Source organism: Protopterus annectens, chromosome 6.part1 (genome assembly GCF_019279795.1).
Source record: "Protopterus annectens isolate FY-2018-M chromosome 6.part1, PAN1.0, whole genome shotgun sequence".
In the NCBI taxonomy this organism is placed as follows: domain Eukaryota; kingdom Metazoa; phylum Chordata; order Ceratodontiformes; family Protopteridae; genus Protopterus; species Protopterus annectens.
The window spans coordinates 526,141,950-526,163,814 of NC_056738.1; the positions used below are offsets into that span (position 1 = coordinate 526,141,950).

The 21,865-nt window shown below is 39.9% G+C and overlaps 1 protein-coding gene across 3 annotated transcripts in view; it reads left to right on the forward strand.

Annotated features, from left to right (window-relative positions):
- Positions 1 to 21,865, forward strand: part of ADARB1 (adenosine deaminase RNA specific B1) — a 1,484,163-nt gene that overhangs the window by 1,049,174 nt on the left and 413,124 nt on the right. For all 3 annotated transcript variants that reach the window (XM_044075985.1, XM_044075984.1, XM_044075986.1), the window contains one exon: positions 17,352 to 17,423. In XM_044075985.1, coding sequence (XP_043931920.1) covers positions 17,352 to 17,423 — 72 coding nt within the window. The remainder of the gene's footprint in view (positions 1 to 17,351; positions 17,424 to 21,865) is intronic.

Consider the following 21,865-nt stretch of genomic DNA (forward strand, 5'->3'; position numbering starts at 1 on the left):
ATTGGTCTACATCAGAGAATTTTTAGAAGTACCAAATACAAAACCAAGTCTATGCACAAGACCTGATATGCTTGTAAGATGTTACTGTACTAATGCTCATAGCATTGGCAATAATTACAAAGAACTGCTACACCTGATTAAAGTTTGAATGTGTAAGGGAGCAGTCTAGGTGTTGTAGAGTCTTATTACTGATTCATTCTCCTTCTTATTTAGTTAAGCAAGATAATATAACTGAAAGCCTAGCTGCCAGAATTGCTAATTTAAGGAGGCATGGAAACTTGCAAGTCATATTATGCTATTGAAGTCCTAATATGGACTCAGTAACTCAGAATTATTATCTAGATTGCAAGGTTTCTTGAACTCTAAAAGATTTCTCTTGATAAGAGATTTTTACTATCCAGCTATAGACTGGAGTAACCTCATTGCAAAGATGCTCCATACAAAGGAATTCTTGGATATTACTTTTCATAACTCCATTTGATACAAGATAATATCAGATTGCTGGACATCATAACCATTACTGATTTAGATCTAATTAGCAACTTAACTGTTAATCAAACTCTAGGACTATCCGACTGTAACTCCATTTTGTTTGTACTTCACTCCACTTTAATATCTTATTGTATGATTGACTACAATTATATTAAAACAAGACCTGTTAAACTTTGGCATCTAAGGTAACACTGAATCAGATTATAAATATTTGGAAAACACTTAGTTGACAGTCTTAAGTCTACACAGTCACTAGCCTTTAGTTAAAAAGTTAGCACCCTTTCTGGTGGAATTCAAAGTAGATAATTTTCCTCAAGGAGAAAAATAGGTTATGTAAACAATGTTCTAATAATAAAAAAAAACAAGAAGATAAAGTAGCCAAGGATTTGAGAGTCAAGATCAAGACAGAAAAAGCTAATTAGGAACAGAAGCTTGCTTTAGATATGATCAATAAAAAAGGAGCAGTATAAATATGTCTGTATTGGGGTTATGAATGGATGGATGAATAGATGAGTAATGTTCCCAAGTCTTACCAGTTTAACTCATTAATTGATAACATTATAGTCACAGATACAAAAACTATAGCTGATGAAATTAATACATATTTTGCAAAACCTGGAGGTATTGGAAACCAAGGAACCATTTTGAGACTGAGTTATGCTGTTTCTAAATGTAATAATTGACCATTATTAGATATAGAAACTATAAGCAAGGCAATAAATGCCATCAATAAATGTACATTCAAAGGTCCTGACAACATTTCTGCTATACTGCTATGTAATGTAAAGGATGAATTGATCCCAGTTCTAGTTTTTGTAATAATCTGACGTGGTATAGGGTAGTCCTGAAATATTGGAAAATCTCTCACATAACTCCCAATATTTAAAATAGCAATGTGAACAAAACTAAAAAATGTAGCTAATCAGCTTAATGCCATTTTTCCTGAATGTTTCGAGAGATGTTTACTGGAACTGATGACTAATCAATTTATACATTGCCTTACTAGATTAAATCAAAATGGCTTCATTAGGTAAAGGTCAACCCTAACCATTTTGGTTGAATTTTATGACCTAGTCTCTATGGCCATAGTTAATGGAATGAAAACAGGAGTCATATTTTTTGATTATCCAAAACTTTTGACTTGCATCGCCATTTTAAAGTGCCTTGGTTAATAGCAAATGTAACTAATGAGATGGATAAAGACATGATTAATGGAAAGGAGGCAGGCTATCTGTTCAAGGCAGATTTTCATGCTACTTGCCTGTGACCATGGGGGCTCACACAGGGTTCAGTACTCCACCTGTTCTTATTTATTTAGTATTTTCAACATTTCCAAGAATTGAGAGTTGTTGACTAGGCAAATATGTTGATGACTGTAAAATTGAATTTACTATTTTAGGCAGAAAGGATTTTGTCTTGATAAATTCCTGTATAACAGAAATTTTGAATTGGGCAGAACAGTCAGGACTGTAGTTTAACACAGGCAAGTTTAAGGTAATGTATTTCTTAAAACCGTATATTTATCCATCTCTCTTCCTAATGTTCAGTGTTGTAGTTGAAGTATGTGAATGTAAAGATCTTGGGAAATGATTTTTTGCAGGTTTGTCCCTTGCCAAGCATGCTAATGATGAAGTGCAATGAGACAGTTAAGTGTTATGTTAGTATTACATCCAAAACTGAAAAACTTAGGATTTATTTATGTGAGACTTGTATTCGGCCAGCTGTATAATGGCATGCTCTGTGTATGTACTGCAAACCAGCTAAAAGATACTGAACAATCCAAAGGAATTTTACTAAAGTAATTCCCTCTATATTGGAATTAGATTACATGATGAGGTGCTCATAGGAAAATGCTAGGTTATCAGTCTGAAGACTATTGTAAGCATAGCCAATAACCAGAGGTCAGAATCAAACCCTGCCGATTGCATCTGTGAGGTAAAGACCCAATCATTATGCCAGTACCACCCCAAGATTTTTATACCTCACAATATTTATACTACATAGGAAAAAATATTATGTGGAATTACATGCAGTATTAGGCTTAGATATGTATACAAACTCTGTAACTGACAAACATAATACACAGCCACTAACAGACTTGGCTATACATATACTATAAAGAAATTTAAATAAAATCAGGTTTATTGGTTAGATAATGTGGTGCATCACCTGGGATTCCGAGAATCAGTGTTCCTTGCTGGCTGTTGAGTCTGAGCTCCACGACTGAAGTTATGTACATATGACCATTGCTCATATAGATTTGATAGCGCCATTTTGGCCTAGGCAGTACTGGTTTCTCCTATTCCTAAAATTGCTTAAAAAATGTTCACGGTTAATTTTAGTATTAAACTCCGCCTCTATCACATCCATAACTGGTGGTCTTTCTTGTATAAAAGGACCAGGTCACCACTTTAATTCATATTTTGAAACCACTACGTATACAATTTATTGAGTCCTAAAGCAATATAATTCACTGTATTTACGTGTTTTTTTGCATATATTAAAAGAAACTACTTTAACAAGTTAATTTATTTCCATACAGTGGAAAAGATTTTCTTAGGGTAATGGAACAGAAATTTTGATCATCAAACATATTAATTCCCACAGATTCTGAATTAATTTGTTCCCCGTTCAATCTGAACTTAATTTAGTCATCCAGTAAACTTGACATTGCACCTGTGTCCTGGGTTATATATATTCATTAAACCTGTTTTCAAAGGATTCATAGGCTGTGAGATGCATAGATAACAAGGCCAAGGATTTTATAAAATGATTGCAATGTATGTGACTTCCTATCAAACAACTACTGGAATAAGAATTAATTTCATGACCAACACAATAAAATTCCCATAGGCTTTGTTGGTAGCTTATAAATTTATTGTGTGAGTAATTGTGTCTGGTGGCTGTCACTTTTTTAATGTCAGTCCCCAAGCCACTAATTAAACGCAGGTCGACTAGGCCATAATTAGGGCTTTATCCCTATACGCCAACAAAGCCAGATATGAAGGCCTGTATTTAGCCTTCTTTTCTTTAGACAATATCAGAATTCTTCAGGAAGCTCGAAACCTACAATCAGAAATTATGATAATCATTCTCATTACTGCAGTTGCCTTTGGATATTTGGGTTGCATTCTGCGCATGATACAACAGCTGGCCAGCTTCAGAAAGCTATAGCTCCTTCCCACACCTTCATTCTGAGTGCTGATTGGACAACCAGTCTGGGGAGGGAAATCCTCATTCCGACTGAAGATTACTTCACAATTTCTTCAGAATTTTTTTTTACTGCCTCAAGGAATAACATCTGAGAGTCTTCACAGGAAATAACTGGCTATGGCTTCATTTCTGGCAAATAAGTCTCGTATAGGAGCCCATCCACACAGAAGACATTTCCTTTTTAAATACTTTTGATGTATTTTTTATTTTCTGATGAATGCAGGAAATTTTATTAATATCAGAGTTTCTTGGCAGAAGCTGCTATTTTTAGAACTGGGTTTATTACTGAATGCTAGGGGAGATTTTGAGAGAAAAATATACTGCTTTGAGACATTTTTAACTGAAGTGTAAGGATTTAAAGCTTGGGAATTGTTTTTACACACTGCAGACACTGAGTGTTTTGGTGCTTCTGTACACTTTGTGACTACTTGCCTTCATTATTTTTCTGCATGAAATGTTTTGCTTTAAAGTGTTACATTTAAGCAGTATACTCGTGTATTTCAAGGCTAGAGATGTATTTTATGTTTATTGCTTGAGTACACCTTATGACATTTTTTTTTTCTCATTTCTTTTGTTTCCATGCGCTTTCTGTAAAAGAGACTTGAGTTCTGATGGGATTTTTGTTTACTGCTTGTGCTTACTTTCAAATTATGAAGGACTGTGTAGGAAAGTGTGCATGTGCTTGTAAACATGTTTGACTTGCTTTCTAAATTACTCTTCGTAGCAGCGCTTAACAGCAATTGGGCTTCTTCCTTTGCTACAGCATAATTTCATTCACTGGTCCTGCAGTTCTTTCTTCCAATGTACCTGAAAAAAAAAACACTTTGGAGTGTGAGCTCTTGCCCTCCAAGCAGGCTCAGTCAGTGCCGCAACTGATGGTAGGTGACGTTACAGTGGCTGTTGCTGGTTCTTCAAACTGCTTGCTGGTTTCCTAGAATGGTTCTTCAGCCTGCTTACTGGTTTCCTAGAATTCCTCTGGTGCAGTCTTGCGAGCCACTATAGACCGGAGGTCAGACACATCCTCTTCAGCTGTTCTAGTGTCTGATATAAGCCTGGGTGAACCATCCATTTTAGTGAGAGTCATCTAAGGTTGGCTAGGGAAAGTGACCTGTTGCTCAGAATGATGTGCCTTCCTCTTCTCAGTCGTCCTGTATGGATGTCCCTAGGAAAAAAATATTAAAGGTTATACATTGATCATCCAAAGATATTTTGTCTGTTTATAAAGATGATTTTTGTACCTTAGCCAGGAGTTTATTGCAGGCTTTTTATCATGTAGAGCAGAAATCATTCCTGAGGAAAATGTCAGAGGATTCTGGCATAGACATAGACAGACAGGGTCTTTTCTTTTCTTCGTTTGAATCTCGAGCCAAGACACCAATTTAGATGAAAAGTTGTCCTCTAAAACTCCACTACAAGAGGTTTTCTTTTTTAAGACCAGTTCCAGGGTAAATTATTTGTTTGTGTGGATATTCTTCCTAAACTGAGGCGATATGATATGCTGTGCTGAATGTAGATTTACCACCTACTACATACTACATAATTTCCTTCTGTATGCCAACCTTGGAGGATGTATTAACTGTTGCCTACAGTAACCCTGACTCCCCCCCCCCGAAAAATAAAGGCAGCACACTTGTAAACCCTACTTCTGCGGATAAGCAGGTAAGCTGATATTCATTTTTCATAAGAGAATGTCCTTCTTCCAGTCTATTCTTTCAGGTGTTGAGAGCTTGTGGGATTATTCTACCACACTTCTTCAGAAGGTAGGTCCTGTGTGAATCCTACAGCTTACATGTTTTAGGTGTCTGAACATGCCTAGAACTGATTGTGCTTGATTGTACCGATACTATGTCTTAGACTACTACTGTTACTGTTTTGGGAAGAAGCACCTGGGTACATGCTGAAAAATGTTCAGATTTGGTAAACTTTGAGTTTTTAAACTCTAATGGAGATGTTCTTCATGTTTCACTGTTGCAATCCTGACTTGTGGGATTTCCCATCTTGGAAACCCTTGGCCGGCTCAATTACCAGAGAAAAATCTGTATCCTTCAACAGCCAGTGGGCATCCTAACTGAAGTCAGTGCACTCTGGTATAAGGGGAGTCTGCTGGTGCCGTGACCGCCTCTGATTCCGAAGCAGAGTTCCAATCAGTGTGTCAGTCAGTCTGCACTGGAGAAAGAAGACTCCAAAAAAAGCTAACTAACTCCATTGCGGAACATTTTTTGCATTTTTTTGACTAATGTCAGAGCTAACAACTTTCTCCACTGTAATAAACCGGTTTCACACTGGGACTTCCATTCCTTATGTGTTACTTGCTTGGGCCCAGATTACGACATTCCTAAGTGCCATTTTTGTGCCCAATTTAATAGGACTATCAGACATAGGGCAAAAATTTTGGCTAAACATCATAGTGAGTTGTCAGGCCATTCACGTCCAATGGTGTTTGCCAGTCGATCTGAAGTTGATATCCCTAAGGAGAAAGGGGAGAAGGAAACTTCCCCAGGCTTAGGGTTACTGAAGACACCCGCTTGCCATCTGCTACTTCTCCCAGGCTTTTTATCACTGAAGGTGAGGAGCTTTTCACAGCCCCCCTTCCATGACTGAGGTGGTGGCACAGGCCCCTCTCAAGACCCTTTCAGAGTTGGATATGCCTTGATCTGTTGACATCCTTTCAAGCCATAAGACTCAATTTGTCAGTTGGATCTGGGACCGCTTTGCAGGCCTCAGCTTCTGACAACCACACTAAGACCAACAACATTTTCTCGCAACACCAGGATTTTGCAGCTTCCTCTATTCTGCGGGAGCCAGGCAACCGGTCTTCATTGGATGTCAGGCCTAAACCTAAGGCCATGCCTAAAAAAGTGGTGACCTCCCAACCCCAATCTAGGCCTACCGACTCCCATTTCCACGTTTACCAGCAGGATCTTGTGAGATTGGCTGAAGACTTAATCTCTCATGTTAGATCCAGACAACCCCCACCCCCCCCCCGGTAAAAGAAAAAGGGACACCCAATCGAAAGACCTTTCCGACCGTTTTGAGGCAGATGAGGATTCTGTCTTTGAAGATGTCTCCATTGCCTCATTTGGAGATTTGGACACATCGGAGAACCTGGCTTTTGCCTCCACTCTTCTTTGAAACCAGGCTTCCTGCCTCTTGCTCCTAGAAAAACTGACAGGTTTTATAGGATTCTAGATTAACACAAACATCTCTTCAAAACCCTATAACTGACCCCAGGGTTGTAACCCCTGGCCCTAAGGGAGCTAAAGCTAGCTCCTCAAAAAACCCTTGCCCTTGGATAAAGAAAGTAGTGAGCTAGACAGTTATGGCAAAAAGGTTTACATATCTGCTACTTTCTCTTTGAGGGCCATGAATTGCCAGTTCCACATGATTAAATACCAAGAAACTGTACCAGATCAGATGAAGCAGAAACTAATGACTACAGAGAACATGGGTCTCTCAAGAGTTACTATAACTTTGAAATTCCTGCTCCCAGGTAGCAAAACACTTCCTACACTGTGATTATAATGCTATGGAAGCCTCCAGCAGGGCTGCAGCTGCAGGCTGTGTCATCAGAAGGCATGCTTGGCTGAGGGAACAGGCCCTCAGAACATGTAAAAGCAAACCTCCTAGACACCCCTTTGGACAAGGACTTTCTCTTTGGACCCAAGGTTGAGGCTGTACTCAAGAAGATGGAGGACAAGGCCAAATCTATGCAGACTGTTAAGGACATTCTTAAAGTACAACCCCACATTTCAGCAGAAACAACCCTACTAAGCAATAGTGGTCCTTTACTTCCCAAGCTAAAGCTAGACAAGGAAAGCTGTGTTGGGAAAGGAGCCAAAGGCAGTACTGAAGGCCCAGGCAATGGCATTCAGAAACAACAAGACTAAGGGAGTTATAGATCACAACCCCCTGGCAGGAAGCAGCAGTGACTCAACTGTGGTTCTTCCCACAGTACCTTCCCATTCCCCTCCCTCTCCCTAGCTAGGGGAAGGCTATCACTTTTACAGAGAAACTGGGCCCTAACTACTACAGACCAGTGGGTGCTAAACATTACATCAAAGGGCTACAAACTCAGATTCAAGCAGCCTTTGAAACAGAGATATTCCCCCAAACCAAAAAACAGAGGCTTTGACCCAAGTAGAGATGCTATGGTCTTGGGGCTTGATGCATCTGGTCCCAGAACACCTAAAAGGAAGTGTTTTTTTTTTTTTTTTTTTTTTTATTCCAGACTCTTCCTGGTAGCCAGGAAAGAAGGCATATGGCGGCCTGTACTGGACCTGTCTGCTCGGAATTCGTACAGATTCCAAAATTCACGATGCTAACCTTTCAAAAACTTTTGCCCTTGGTCTCTCCAAATACCTACATGGTTACCCTGGATTTAAGACTCATACCTTCATATACCCATACAGGAGTCTCATAGAAGCTACATATACTTCAGAGAAGGTTCCAGACACTATGAATTCTGTGATCTGCCCTTTTGGCTTGTCTGTTGCAGCCATGGTCATCACAATGTGCCTAGCCCTTCTGAATGCCTTCTGCAGAGCACAAGGGGTTCAGATTTACCCTTATCTGGATGTCTGTGTTGTCCGGGTTGCAAACCTGGCAAAACTCAGCTCAGACTTGCTGTTCACAGCGAGCCACTTGACCTCCCTGGGGTTCACCATCAATGCAAAGAAATCCCATACAGACCCCTCAACCAGGATTGTGTTCCTAGGAGCTCTACTAGATTCTACATTTCAAAAGGCCTTCTTGCCTCTGGACAAGATCTCATTCCTCACCTTGTACTTCCAAAAAAAATCCTGGTTAGGGATGTCCTCACAGCCAGAGAGTACCTCAGGGCATTGGGTTACATGACCTCTTCCATCTTCATGATTCCCCTGGCCAGGCTACACATGAGGAAACTTCAGTGGTACCTCACAAATGTGTGGTGCCAACATTCACGGCACCTCTCAATCAAGATAAAAACTGATCCATCGTCTCAGAGTAGAATTTGCATGGTGGGCCTGGGCTTGATCCGTCAACCCAGGTTCCCCCTTCAGATTCACCCCTGGGACAAACACTAACTACAGATGCCTCAGAAGTAGCCTGGGGAGCCAACTTCACCTGCTTCAAAACACAATGGAAGTGAGTGGGACCACAAGTTCAAGAATAAACACACAAACATAAAGAACTTGTGGCAGTCCAAAAAGGTCTGATAGCCTTCCAAGAGAAATGGAAGTCAGGAGTACTAGTAGTGAACACAGAGGCAGTACCACAGTCATGTAGTACATAAACAGGGCGGGACCCACTCTTATCCTCTTTGCTGCCTAACAATGGATGTTTAGGAAACAGCACACTCCCCGGGATTACACATTAATGACACAATACCTGCCAGATGTGCACAACCAACTAGTAGACCACCTCAGCAGAAACCTGTCAGACCCCTACGAGTGGCAACTGCATGGGGAAGTATTTCTCAATATAGCCAAAAGAATGGGGTGTGCTTCTAATAGACCTTTTCACCACCAAGGACGAATGCTCAATTGAAAAAGTTTTGCTCCAGGGACAAAATGAAGTCAACCTGGAAGACCGATGCTTTCTCTTTTTCTTGGACAGGCCCCTTCCTCTATGCCTTCCCCCCAATATCTCTGTTCTGCAGGGTACTGCTAAAGATAAGAGGAGAGGGGCCAAGAGTAATATTAATAGCCCCGGACATGCCCTGGCAACACTGGCACCATCTACTATTCAGCTTAACCAGCAGGGGACCATGGCAGCTGACACAGAAATTGGATCTGTTAATGTAGGATAAGGGCAAAATTGTACATCACAACCTGCAGACCCTCAAATTGTCAGCTTGGAGGATACCTTGACAGCTTGGAAGGATCCTGTCCTAGACAAACAGGTTCAGGATATTCTAAAAGAGGCCGGATGGCCTAGCACTAGGGAATCTTACAACATGAAATGGAAAAGTTGCTCACTTTGGTGTGGGCAAAATGCACAAAATCCTCATCTTGCCAAGATACCTGTCATCCTGTCCTACTTGGCCAGCCTCTTTAACAAGGGTTTGTCTTATTCATCCATAAAAATTCATGCTTCTGCTGTTTCAGCCAACATTTCTACCCAACCTCCAATCTTCTCGTACCCTGTTATGAAGAAGTTTCTTAGAGGGGCAACCCATATCAGGCCACCCACACAGCTCTGGTCCCACCCCGGGACCTTAATTTTGTTCTGGAAAACTTTAACTCTTCTACCATTTATACCAGCTGCTTCTCTGAGTCAAAATTTTTCACGTGGAAGACTGCCTTCTTGTTAACCATCATCTCTGCTAGAAGGGTTTCTGAGCTGCAGACACTCATGCTGGTGGAACCTTTCCTCATCTTTCACCCAAAGTCTCACTCAGGATCAATCCCTCTTTTATGCCTAAGGTGGTGACAGAGACCTCCTTAAATCAAGCCATACATCTGTCTACTTTTTTCCCCAACTGCCAAAACAAAGGGGAAAGAATTCTTCATTCCTTGGACTTGCATAGGCAGCTCTATTGCTATCTAGACAGAACAAAGACAATGACAAAATATGACCAAATGTTTGTGGCTTTTGCCATTGGTTCTGAAGGGAAACCAGTTTCCAAGCTAACCGTCTCTAAATGGATCTCTCACTGTATTTCTTTTTGTTACAGCCACCATTGTAAGAAGCCCTTTGATGTTGAGGACACACTCCACTGGGGCTATTGCTGGCTCTACTTTCTTTCTCAAAGGGGGCTACCCACCAAAGACATTTTGGAGGCTGCTTCTTGGTCTTCTGTGCATAAATTTACCAAACATTAATCAGCCTTCTCCAAGTCCAGAGCAGGACTTGCCACTGCCATCTTGCAGGGCGTCCTCACCTCTCCTTAATCTGCCATCCTTCCTTCTTTCCAGCTTTGGGAATCATCCCAGAAATCAGGACTTCAGCAGTGAAACCTGAAGAACTTAGTATAGTTGTGTATACTTACCATAACTGTAGATGTTTGAGTGTATTCACTGTTGCAGTATTCTTTTCCCTCCCCTCAGCCTACAGGGTAGGCTGGGATAAGCTCCTTCTCAGTCCGGGAACCCTGTTCCTAACTTTCCCTTTCTTATGTTTGTGTTCCAGCCTCTTGACCTTGGGTTCCCTCGGAGTGGGGGCTCCTTGGTTTAGGGGGAAGAAAAAAAACTGAGGTCATGGAGACGGCACACTCCCCTTATATAGCCAAGTGTACTGAAGTTGGTTACGTTATCCACTGGCAGTTGAGGAAGGAGATTTTTCTCTGATATTTGGGCAAGCCGAGGGCTTCCACAGCAGGAAATCCCGCAAGTCAGGACTGCAACATTGAATGCACTTGAACATCTACATTTATGGTAAGTATGCACAACTGTGGATTTTCAGATTATATTTTTGGGCTTTATCAAGAAAGAATTCATTGGTGGAGGCAATAAGACATCACAGTTTTTGTTTGGGGAGCAGTTTCTCTGGGGGTAAAGCTGTGACGCTTGTGGGACAGTTTAGACAGACCAAAGCACATGAATGTCAGAGGTGTTAACTGTGATGCATGCTTCCAGAATTTCTTAATGAACTGTGGTCCTTGGGACCATTACAGGTGATTACAGGCAATACCACAGTAATGTGGTACGTAAGCAAACAAGGGGGCATCAAGTCTTGCCACCCATGCAGGCTGGCTGTGATGGCTTTTGAGTTGGTTCTACAGCATGATATAACCCTCCAAGCATCTTGCAATTCTGTCAGAGCAAAATGTAGTGGTAGACAAGCCGGACAAGATCAGGGCAGATGTTCTCAAATGGAAATTGAATGAGTCTTCATAAATGGATCCATTTGTTGTCAACACCTCAAATAAAACCTGTTCTTTCAAAACACACAACTAGGTAAATTCTGCACCGGGACTACTTGTAGGCAGGCCTTGAAAACAGATGCATTTTCATTCCCATGGTCAGGAATGCTCATGTATGCATTTCTAGTAATATCCAGGGTCATTCTTCATTCTGAAGATTTAGAAGGACTCTCCAGATATTATTATAGTGACTCCTTTCTGGCCCAGACAACATTTGGCTCTCTCCTCTTATGCAGTCAGCCTGGAGCAATTGCCACAAGCTTCATCACAGATTGGATCTACTCACACAAGATGAGTCTGATGCACCCCATTCTCAAACCACTTCACCCGACTGCCTAGATTATTCAGTTTCTAACACTTTTTAAGTGCCTTTTTCATGAGGAGGTGCAGTAGGTATTAAGTGGCAATAAATCCTGCTACTAGGAAATCTTATGGTAACTGGTGGCAAAGATTTTGTAGTTGGTCCCTCGCCTCTAACTAGGGTCCTATTCGGGATTATTGCCACTAGTTCTCAAACATTATTTGAGAGTTACTACCTTATGGCTTGTATAGTCCTTTGGCAAGAGGTATTTATCAACCATTTCATCATGTGTGCCCATAGATCCTACACATCATTTTAGATTCTGCAAGGTCACTTGTTATTCAGATGGCACTTAACTTTCTCAGTAAGAAGTAAAAGATCCCAATTATTTCTGTCTGTGTTTCAACCAGCTATCCTGGTTGGTTTGTGTTCATTTTTTTGGTAGGCTAACTATTGAATATCCAGGTTGTAACTGTTCATGGTGGGTTAACCCTCTTGCTTTTTCTTGGTTATATGGTTATTTGTGAACAAAAAAGAAATGATTTGAATGACAGGGAGAATAGATATTATATATTCTGATCATGCTTTCACAACTCTGGTATTATCTTGTTAGTAAGTCCTTTAGGAAAGCTATACAGCAGTGGGATTCCTACTATGGGACTGGAAAAGGGACAATCTGCGTCAGTTCAGACAATTTGTTGGCTGCTCCTTACTATATCTTTTCTTATTTATCCTAGTAGGATAAAACATTTCCAGGCAGAATTAGAAATGGAATGCTTTGTTCAGAATGTGTTAACCTACTCCAAGGTTGTTTGACCTTTAAAGTTGTTTATTAAATAATGAGGTGTTGGGCCTAAGCCGTTGTATAGTGGATATTGGAATGAAAGGAGTTTGGGGGAGGAGCATGTCCCCTATATTACTTGGGGCTTTTATTTTGGCACTGTTTCTTTTATAAAATACACAAAACAGTCAGTTGGAGTGAATAGTGTGAAGGCCCCCCCCCCATTATGGGTTTTATTTTGGCACTTTTTTATATAAAATTAACAAAACAGTCTATTGAAGACAAATTCAGTTAACTATACTATAATCCATTCACGTATCCTGAGATGAAGCTCCCTTCAGTTACATTGCTCCCTAGTTTACCCCTTATTTTTCAAAGGATTTAAAAGGAGAGGAAATTGTTTTGGGGTAATCCATCTTTGCTGAATCGTAAAAGTTTCAGAAGGTTCAAGATAAAGAAAGTAAATTATTTTTTCTTGGGTATCAATCCTCAGCAAACCTGTCTGGCTTCAAATTTACTATGGTCCTGCTTCAGAAACCACTGAAGTTTTTCCTCCTCCCTTTCAGACTGTAATTCCTTACAGGTGTGATAGGGTTGCTGGGGAGTCATTGGATAGGTAGGTGGCTGAACAAGGTACCATCTGATTTTTAATGTCTTTGATGTGAATGCCTGAGATTCAGACCCTGTCTTCTACATATTGAAGTTTTCTGTGTGTGTAGAAATCAAAGTAATTTGATCCTGTGCAGAAGGTTAGACTGTTTCAAGACTGAACCCACAGCATATATCTCATTAAAAAAGGAGGAACTGGAATTCTTGAGTAGATGGGCTAGTAGGATGATTATGAATTATCTTCTGTGAGTTGCGACACATGATGATTTTGATGGCAATGATTCTATATTTTTTGGTTTCCTACAGAAGTTGCATCTCTTGAGTGTAGTAATTTAATTAAAGAGCACTTTAAGTGGCCATTCAAAATACTTAAACCTCTTAAGCAGAGATATATCAGACTTTTTGACTTTGAATCAGCCTTCTACCCTTGGCTGACTTGCAATATATTTAATACCTTGGTACTTGTAATTCTTTCCAGAAGGCACGTTGAGTGGCAAAGACTATGAGTACAATACAAATTTTCCATAAGAAATAATGTAAATTGAATTAATCTGTTCCAGACCCCAGAAAATCTACATTTTATAAGGCCTTATATGCATTAATAGAGGTTTATTTTACTAATAAACAGTGTAACTTCACTTTTAAACAGTACAGTACAAGTGCAGTAATAAACAGTATGTATACGTTTGGTAATAAACAGTAGGTACAGTATACGTTCACTAATAAAAAGTACAGCTTTACATTTTTAATTTTAAGTTTGTATAACTGTGATGGCCTAGGGGAGGCCACGGTGGTGCAGCAGTTAGCGTTGCCGCCTCACAGCAAGAGGTTCTCCGGTTCGATTCTCTGCTGGGATGCCTTCTGTGCGGAGTCTGCATGTCCTCCCTGTGGTCGCGTGGGTTTCCTCCCACATCCCAAAGACATGCAGTAGGTGTATTGGACACTCTAAATTGGCCTTAGGTGTACGTGTGTGTGCCTTCTGTGGAATGCTGGCAACTCGACACCGTAAGACTTCACTGCCAATCATAAGCGGACAGGTGATCCGCTGTGGTGACCCCTAACCGGGAAAAGCCGAAAGAAGAAGAATATAGCCTTGCTTTCCTTAATAGTATATCTGAAACTGGTAGACTGTAGAAACATTCTAGAAGCAAATACATGATCCTCTGTACATAGTTTTGCAAAGTATACAAACTAGATTCCCTTTCAAGGTCCTGGACTATTTTGCTGGATCTGATTTACTTGTTCAAAACTTGTATGCTTGCGACCATATGATCTACAGTTTAAAATATCAAAAACCAACTATAAAACAGAAACAGAGCTTTACCCCCACACCCCATGCTAATTATATATACTAACTCCAAGATTGCTGTATAGTGGGGAAAAGGACATATTCCCCAATCTGCACTTACCACACACACTGTGCAACTGTTTCTTTCATAGTTTTCTCATATTTTAATTTGTCGATCATATGGTATCGACCATATGAATTTCAACAATTTAAAATTTTGACCAACTGAAATAGGTCTATTTTTGATAGGACTCTTCTCCAGAGGCTAGTGGATCCACATCCTTCCTTCTCCTTGGTTGGATAAACGTTGGTAAGCAACCCAAATTCCTCACTGCTGCAGTAGGTGCACCCATCCTCCATTCCCCTTTCTGCGTATATAGTTTTTTTGTTGACCTATAAATGTTTTGCTTCTATTATGTTTTTTTCCTCAGAATTAGAACATTTCTGTTCTTATGGACAAGTAGGTCCTGAAGAAATTCTGTAATCTTCACTCGGAATGTGGAGTTCCCTTTAAGAATAAGCTGTCCAATCAGCACTCAGAGTGAAGGTGTGGGCGGGAGTTGGGGCTTTTTGAAACTAACCAGCTATTGCATTCTGGGCAAGATACAACCCAAAGGCTACTGCAGCAGTGAGGGAAAATCACACATCTGCTGTTATGGTAAGTACATCGTACACAACTGTACTGTGTTCATCATTCTTACTGATGCAGTATCATTTGTTTATTTGGGTTGATTACCAAAGTTTATCCAACCCAACAACTTTATTTGTTAAATTATAAAAGGCGACTTTCTTAATGCCAGGAAAAAAAGATCAGCACTATAAGCAGACATCCCTAGAGTACTTAACCTCTTTTCTTACTTGTATAGCTTGTGATTTTCATACCCCTTGGGTTATGTCCTTTGCTCTGCATTATCACTGCCTCCCTGTGAAAACTACCCTGATTCTTCTGCTACTGAAAATAGCGCATTAAGCTATAACCTCCACTGAAATAGAATTTTGTGCAGAAGTTTACAAATTCCTGATTGAGCCAGCTTTTTTCTGTTCACTTAATCTTCATTTCTTGGAAGAGAGCCAGGAGATTGTTACACTGTCCTGTATAAGGATAAAGTGGTCTTGCCTATCTATCTTTTTATGCTAGACGTCTTGTTTTTTTACTACCCTGACCAAAAACATTAGTTGCCATCCATTTATCTTCATCCCCAAAACTCTGGAGAAAGATTTTCCTTCTACTTAAATGTATTCCAGGAGGTCACATTGGACATTTATTCTGGACGAAGGACCTAAGCAAATCAGAGCACTTTTTTTTGTCTCATTCTCCCCTAACAAGGATATAAATAATCTCCAAACACTAGATCCTGACTTCCAGTGGAAACCAACTTATTCCAATGCATTTTTACATCCTCAGTCACAGATAAAGTTTAGTCAAGGGGCAAATGGTATGCATCTCTAGAGTTGCATCTGATAGTCAATTTTATGCAGAAATTAATAAGCTTATTCAGATGTTTCTAGATAGAGAGTACCCATTATATTTGTTACATAGTATAAAGAATGAAATTTATAGAAAGCGTAACGTTTTGCCACCTGTTAGGGGAAAGGGTTAGAGGAAGTTGCATTCGAAAATATTACAAAAGAAAACTCTCCTAATTTTGAACATACCATGCTTACTAAATATGGTCCTTGGACCCAGAAAGTAAGGAAGGTTACGGCCGAGAAATAGAAAGTTATAGTTCACGATAACTATTTATCCAGTTTTAGGTGCCAGTCCACAATTTGTATATAACCGGCACCTTAATTTAAAACAAAAATTTGAGATGACATGCAATAGAAATGTAATACCCAGTTCTGAGGGATGCTTAAATGTAGACTTTGTCCACAATGTAAATTTATTTTTGTTGGGCACATTTTACAATTATGAACTGATCAGTATAAATTTAAATTATTAAACACCTGCAACTGTAATTCAGCAAGAGTAGTATGTATTGCTTTCTGCGATTACTGTCATTTTTATTGTATAGGTAAAACAGAGACAGTTGAGACGTTGCATGTACAAGCATATGTACGATACAAAAACACTAACAGGAATAATGCCCTTTATAAACATAAGCTTACTTGCCAAGGTAACAAAATCAATTTTTTTCTTTTTTGTGTTGGAACAAATGTTTCCAAACATTAAGAGATGGTTCATGGGAGTTGCAACTTGAGCATTCTGAATTAAAATGGCAACTTGGATTAGAAGCCAGTAAATTGCCATGCTTAAATGAAGCAATTTCTGTTAGCAGTGTTTTGAAGATGGGATCCTCAAGATTGTAAATATTTTATTTATTTGCATTTTTTATTCTTAAGTAAATATTTTATTGCTATAAATGAGCTAATATTAGCAACTTGAAACTGTCTTTTGTTTCCTACATTACTTGTTTTATAAGTGATTTATGGTAATTTGTTGTATACCAAGTCATGTGTATTGTGTAATCTTCTATTTAAATCACTGATTTTTAACTGTTTAAAGGTTCTGATGACGTCCCACTTATTTGAGATGAAAGTGCTTAATGTTTAATAGTTTGATGTTATAATGAAGGTGTTTTATACAGCAAGAAAGCTTTGATTGTGTGACTTGAATTTCATTACAGATGTTGGTTTGAGCTTGATTAGACTTCTTTGTTTTATTTCTATTCCAGCGTGTGCAGAGGGACACCCCTGAGTATTTTGGTTCTTAGTCTTGTAATTCTCAGGATGTGCTCCTTTATTGATTACTTCTGCCTTGGGGTGGAATGCTTTGTTACTAAACTACTAAACTAAGTCTTCCATTTCACTTTTTGCCTTTCAGACAGAAGCTTACATCCATCTAGAAACCAACAGAAGAATCTTGCAATGGATACCGATGATGACGAGAACATGAGTAAGACAAATGGCATAGCTTTTCTGATGTAGCAGGACAAGGCTGGGGAGAAATGTTATAAAATAAGGCGCAGAAGTTTTTGGTGCGAGTGTGACTGATCTGTAAAGTGGTGTTGTGTTCCTATTGATTCCTGTATTTTTAGGTTATCAGAGTACCCAGAGAAGTCACTTCCTCATACTTGTCCATTTTCTACCATCACTCCCTTGCCCGTCTGTAAAGCAATCAAAAGAATATAACTTGTCTATTTGTTACCTGTCACAGTATGGATAACTTTTTTCGTAAACATCAGGACTGACACTCTGCAGGGGCTTAAAATGCTGTAAATAACCTGTACTACTTTAGAGGTAATACCACTGATCAGTTAGGTCTTTTCTAAACTTTACAGGAGTGGAAGTGGTAGCAGGAGGTGTAACCTAGCTTGTGCTGCTTGTATAGAGTGATAAAGGACTGACTGGCCTAGTTACCCAAGTTAGATTAACAGATCGGGTTCTTGATGGCATGGACAGGGAGGATGGATGTCCCCATCTTTGGTAGTGGAGGATGGATTTGACCATACTCGCATACCTTAAATGCCGGCATGATCTCCAGGATGGAGATTGGGGAAACTGTTTGCATGCGTTTTGGAAGTAAGGAGCAGGGTAGTCCCTTGAATAAGTGAAGGGTAAGTCTACCACGTGACTTACCGCTTGCATGCCCGTCTCCCTGAGTGTAAGTAATAAGTGAGTACCCTGATAGCTGCATGGATGATGCCTGTGTGATTGACTGATCCCTACAGGATAGAGAGGACTCTTATGCGGAGGGAGCTCTAAGGTTAGCAGGTAGTGGGAGGGGGAGCCCAAGGCTGCACAACTGTATTTGAACATAGGCGACGACGTTTACTGTTAATTTGTATTACTAAATAGATAAAATGAATGCTGACTCCTGACTTGCTTTGAAAATCTAATCTATGCTGTATTCTCAGCATAAAATCTACTTTTATATGCTGTTTAAAAATAAATGTTACTAAAATTGCCAATTTTATAGCTGCATGTTGGAGTGAGACAGATTGTCATAAGTGGTGAAAATAGTTTGCTGCATCTTAAGAGTATGTGAGGTGAACCATTATCCCATCACTGTGCATTCTTTTTAGGGTTTTATTGCTTTTTTAGTCTGTTTAGCGAAGTAAAAAACAGATTATAACAGTAATTATCTTTAAAGTGTCTTAGCAAAGCTGAGGAAAAATCTTTTTGAGCAGAAAAACAAAATGCTTAAGCATAAGGACATAGGATCATAGGATGATAGGAAGTTATTAGGCTAATGGCCCGAGGACCCTTACAAGCCTAGCCAAATTTTACCCTTGTTACCGTGATCAGCACCTATTGCCCATGTCCAAGAGGGACACAGTTGGATCCGGGGTGAATTTACTATTAACCATCCAGTCGTCCAGATTGTGTTTGAAGAGGACCAATGAGGTGCTCTGTTTGTGGGAGTCTATTCCAAAGGTGTGGTAACCTCTGGGAGACAAATCTGTCCCTCTGGAAGGTTCTATTGATGTCACATACCAGGTTTAGGTCTTTAGAGCAAGTAACCCGTGTGCCATTTGACTTGCGGATGTACAGTATTTCCAATAAAGCAGGGTCAGAGATTGGCTTATATGCAAGGCAGAGATTGCCTCTGAGTAGTCTGTATGAAATAGAATAAAGTGACAGTGATTTCAGCCAATCCACATAGGATAGCTGCTGAACACATTCAATTTTCTTTGTAAGGAACTTTTGTGGTCTCTCCAGTTGCTGCTGGTACTTTGAAATGTACATGCTAAAAGGGGCATTGCGCTCAGTTGTTGGCCTAATGAGTGATGAGTACAGGGAGGTGATAACTTCACTAGTAACCAAAAAACAGCCAGGCAGCAGCAGCAGTAGTCCAATGAAAGTCTGTCCCTCAGTAATATACCAGGATAACAGGAAACACACAGCTCCCAACAATACAAATTGAATCAAACTTTATTTAATTGAAGCGCACTTCATTTCATCACATGAAATGTCTTCAGAATAAGTAATCTACTCATTGTTGTTCTTAAATACCCATGGTGGGTTGGTACAAATTTAAAATCAATCATTTCATTGGATGCTAGTTCCAAGCAATTAACTTGAGTAACCATAGAAAATCGCAGAATTTTAAAAGTTAAAGTGCATGTTTTTTATATTACATAAAATAACCAGTTTAAAAATATGCACTTTGAAAATATGTACACTCATCAGTGCAGGTTTAAATATTTTGTTATTTTGTGTTCTAGTATAAACAAGAAAAACAAGAAACAAGAAAAAACAGTGCGCAAAAAGTGCATCTAATAAGTTCTATTTATATTCTTTCACCTACACCAGTGCTGTCATTTTTAAAGCAGGAACAATAGAGAAGTGATCATTTAACCCAGGACCAGTGCAGGCAAAAAGTTGGAGTTGATGTATTAACTCCTGAAGCTCTAACTGGGTCTCCCAGTCCATCCGTCTCCCCCATTCAGAAGGTTTCACTTGCTTGATAACCCAAAATCTAAACTCTGCATTTTTACATAACACACCATGTCTGTTTAAAGCATTAGTTTCCTTTTTCTTGGAGTTATCATGGATATGTTCATATATCCTATATTTCAGACTTCTTTCAGTTTTACCTATATAGTAGGCATAGCATATGGAGCAATAAACCAAATAAACCACACCCTTGGTTTGACAGTTATAGTAACCCTTCGTTAGCATAACCTTATTTCTGTTGACATGACTGAGGCTTGGAATGAAACGCGCACTTTTGTTGGCAATAAATCTGCTTTGGGAACAATGTCCACATGCAAAAAGTTCCTACTTTCCATCTAGCATCTGTTGGCTGTTCACTTTATTATGCTAAGTGGTTTTGTGTGGACATGGCTGTTCACTTTGTGTTATGCTGCGAGGTGATAACTTCACTTTTTCTCGAGAAAATGCCCTTACTTATGAGGTGAGACATATCGAATGCCCTTCTTATCACTTGGAGACACGGTGATCAAAGGCAAGGTTGCTGTCAACTTGAGTGCCCAGATTTCTCACCACTGAGTGCGTACTTAGGGTATTGTCATTGATGTGATAAGCAGTCATTTGTTTGCATAGGACCTTCTTTTGGAGATTTTGTGATGGCACCCAGTTTGCAGTAGTAAACAAACGTCAGCCACAGACTGTCCCTTGGTTTTAACTTGTACTTCAGAGAAATAGATTCCAAACAGTAGAGGTCCCAGGACCTATTCCTGTGGAACACCACTCGTGTTGGGTCTGCTGTTGGAGGTGGATTCCCCGATTTTGATTGCATGGGTTCTATCAGAGAGCCAGTTCACAACCCACCTTACGATATAAGGGTTGAAGTCAAGCTGGGAGAGTTTGTCAATGATGCTTGAGTAAGGGAAGGATAGTGCCAAATGCCTTGGCCTGGTCTGTGTAGGCTGTATGCACAGATTTCTCTTCATGCAGGGTCCTTGTGACTGTCTTGAAGTCCACCAGGTTTAACAAGCACAATCTCCCCTTGACAAATCCAGACTGAGTAGGATCTAGTGTTTGGAGATTATTTATATCCTTGTCGATAAGGTCCATGATGATTCTCTCCATGGCCTTGCAAATAAAGCTAGTCTGGCTAATAGGTCTGTAGTTCCTGGGGTCAGTAGAAGCACCATCTTTGTGCGGGGGAATAATGGTGGCTGTTTTCCATTCAGCTGGGATGAAGCCAGTGCTTAGAATGTGATTGAAAAGAATAGCAAGTGGTGATACTAATTCTTGTTTGAGTCCATGTAGGACGCAGCCTGGATGCTATTAGGTCCGATTGATGCTGTGTTTTTGGCGTTAAAGAGGGCATTTACAACCTTTAGAGATACAAGGTAGGGGCTGGGTGGTAGGGATGTCATGAAGTACGTGTGATGGGGATGGGGGAGTGAAGTTTTCACTGAACCTGTTGGCTAGCAGGTTAGCTATGTCCACCAGCTCAGTGTATGTGCTACCATTAACTACCAGTTAAGCCCAAATATGAGCCTTACCTTTTAGGTTACGGATATAACTAAAGAACGCCTTAAGGTGGTTGTTGATTGAGGAAGCTTACTTGGATTCGTAGTTTGCCTTGGAGGACTTCACAAGAAGTCTTATTAGCTTATTTAAGCTGAGGAGGGAGTGTCTCCATTTTACAGCCTGCTCCTCCTTACTCTTGGACAGCAGTTTCTTCCTTTTATTGTAAAGCCTGTTAGTGGTGGTTATCCACCAGGCAGATGTGCTCTTCCTTGAAGAGCTTGTTTTGGTCCTAACAGGTGCTGCTGAGTCGATGCAGTTGTACAGGTGCTTGTACAGGGCATTGGTGTAGAGCTCTGCATAGTTACTAATTCCGTCTTTGGTTTTTAAAAGGTTTTCCTTGAAGCAGGTGCTAAAGCCTTTAAGTTTCTGATTTTGCCCAAGTTAGCTACA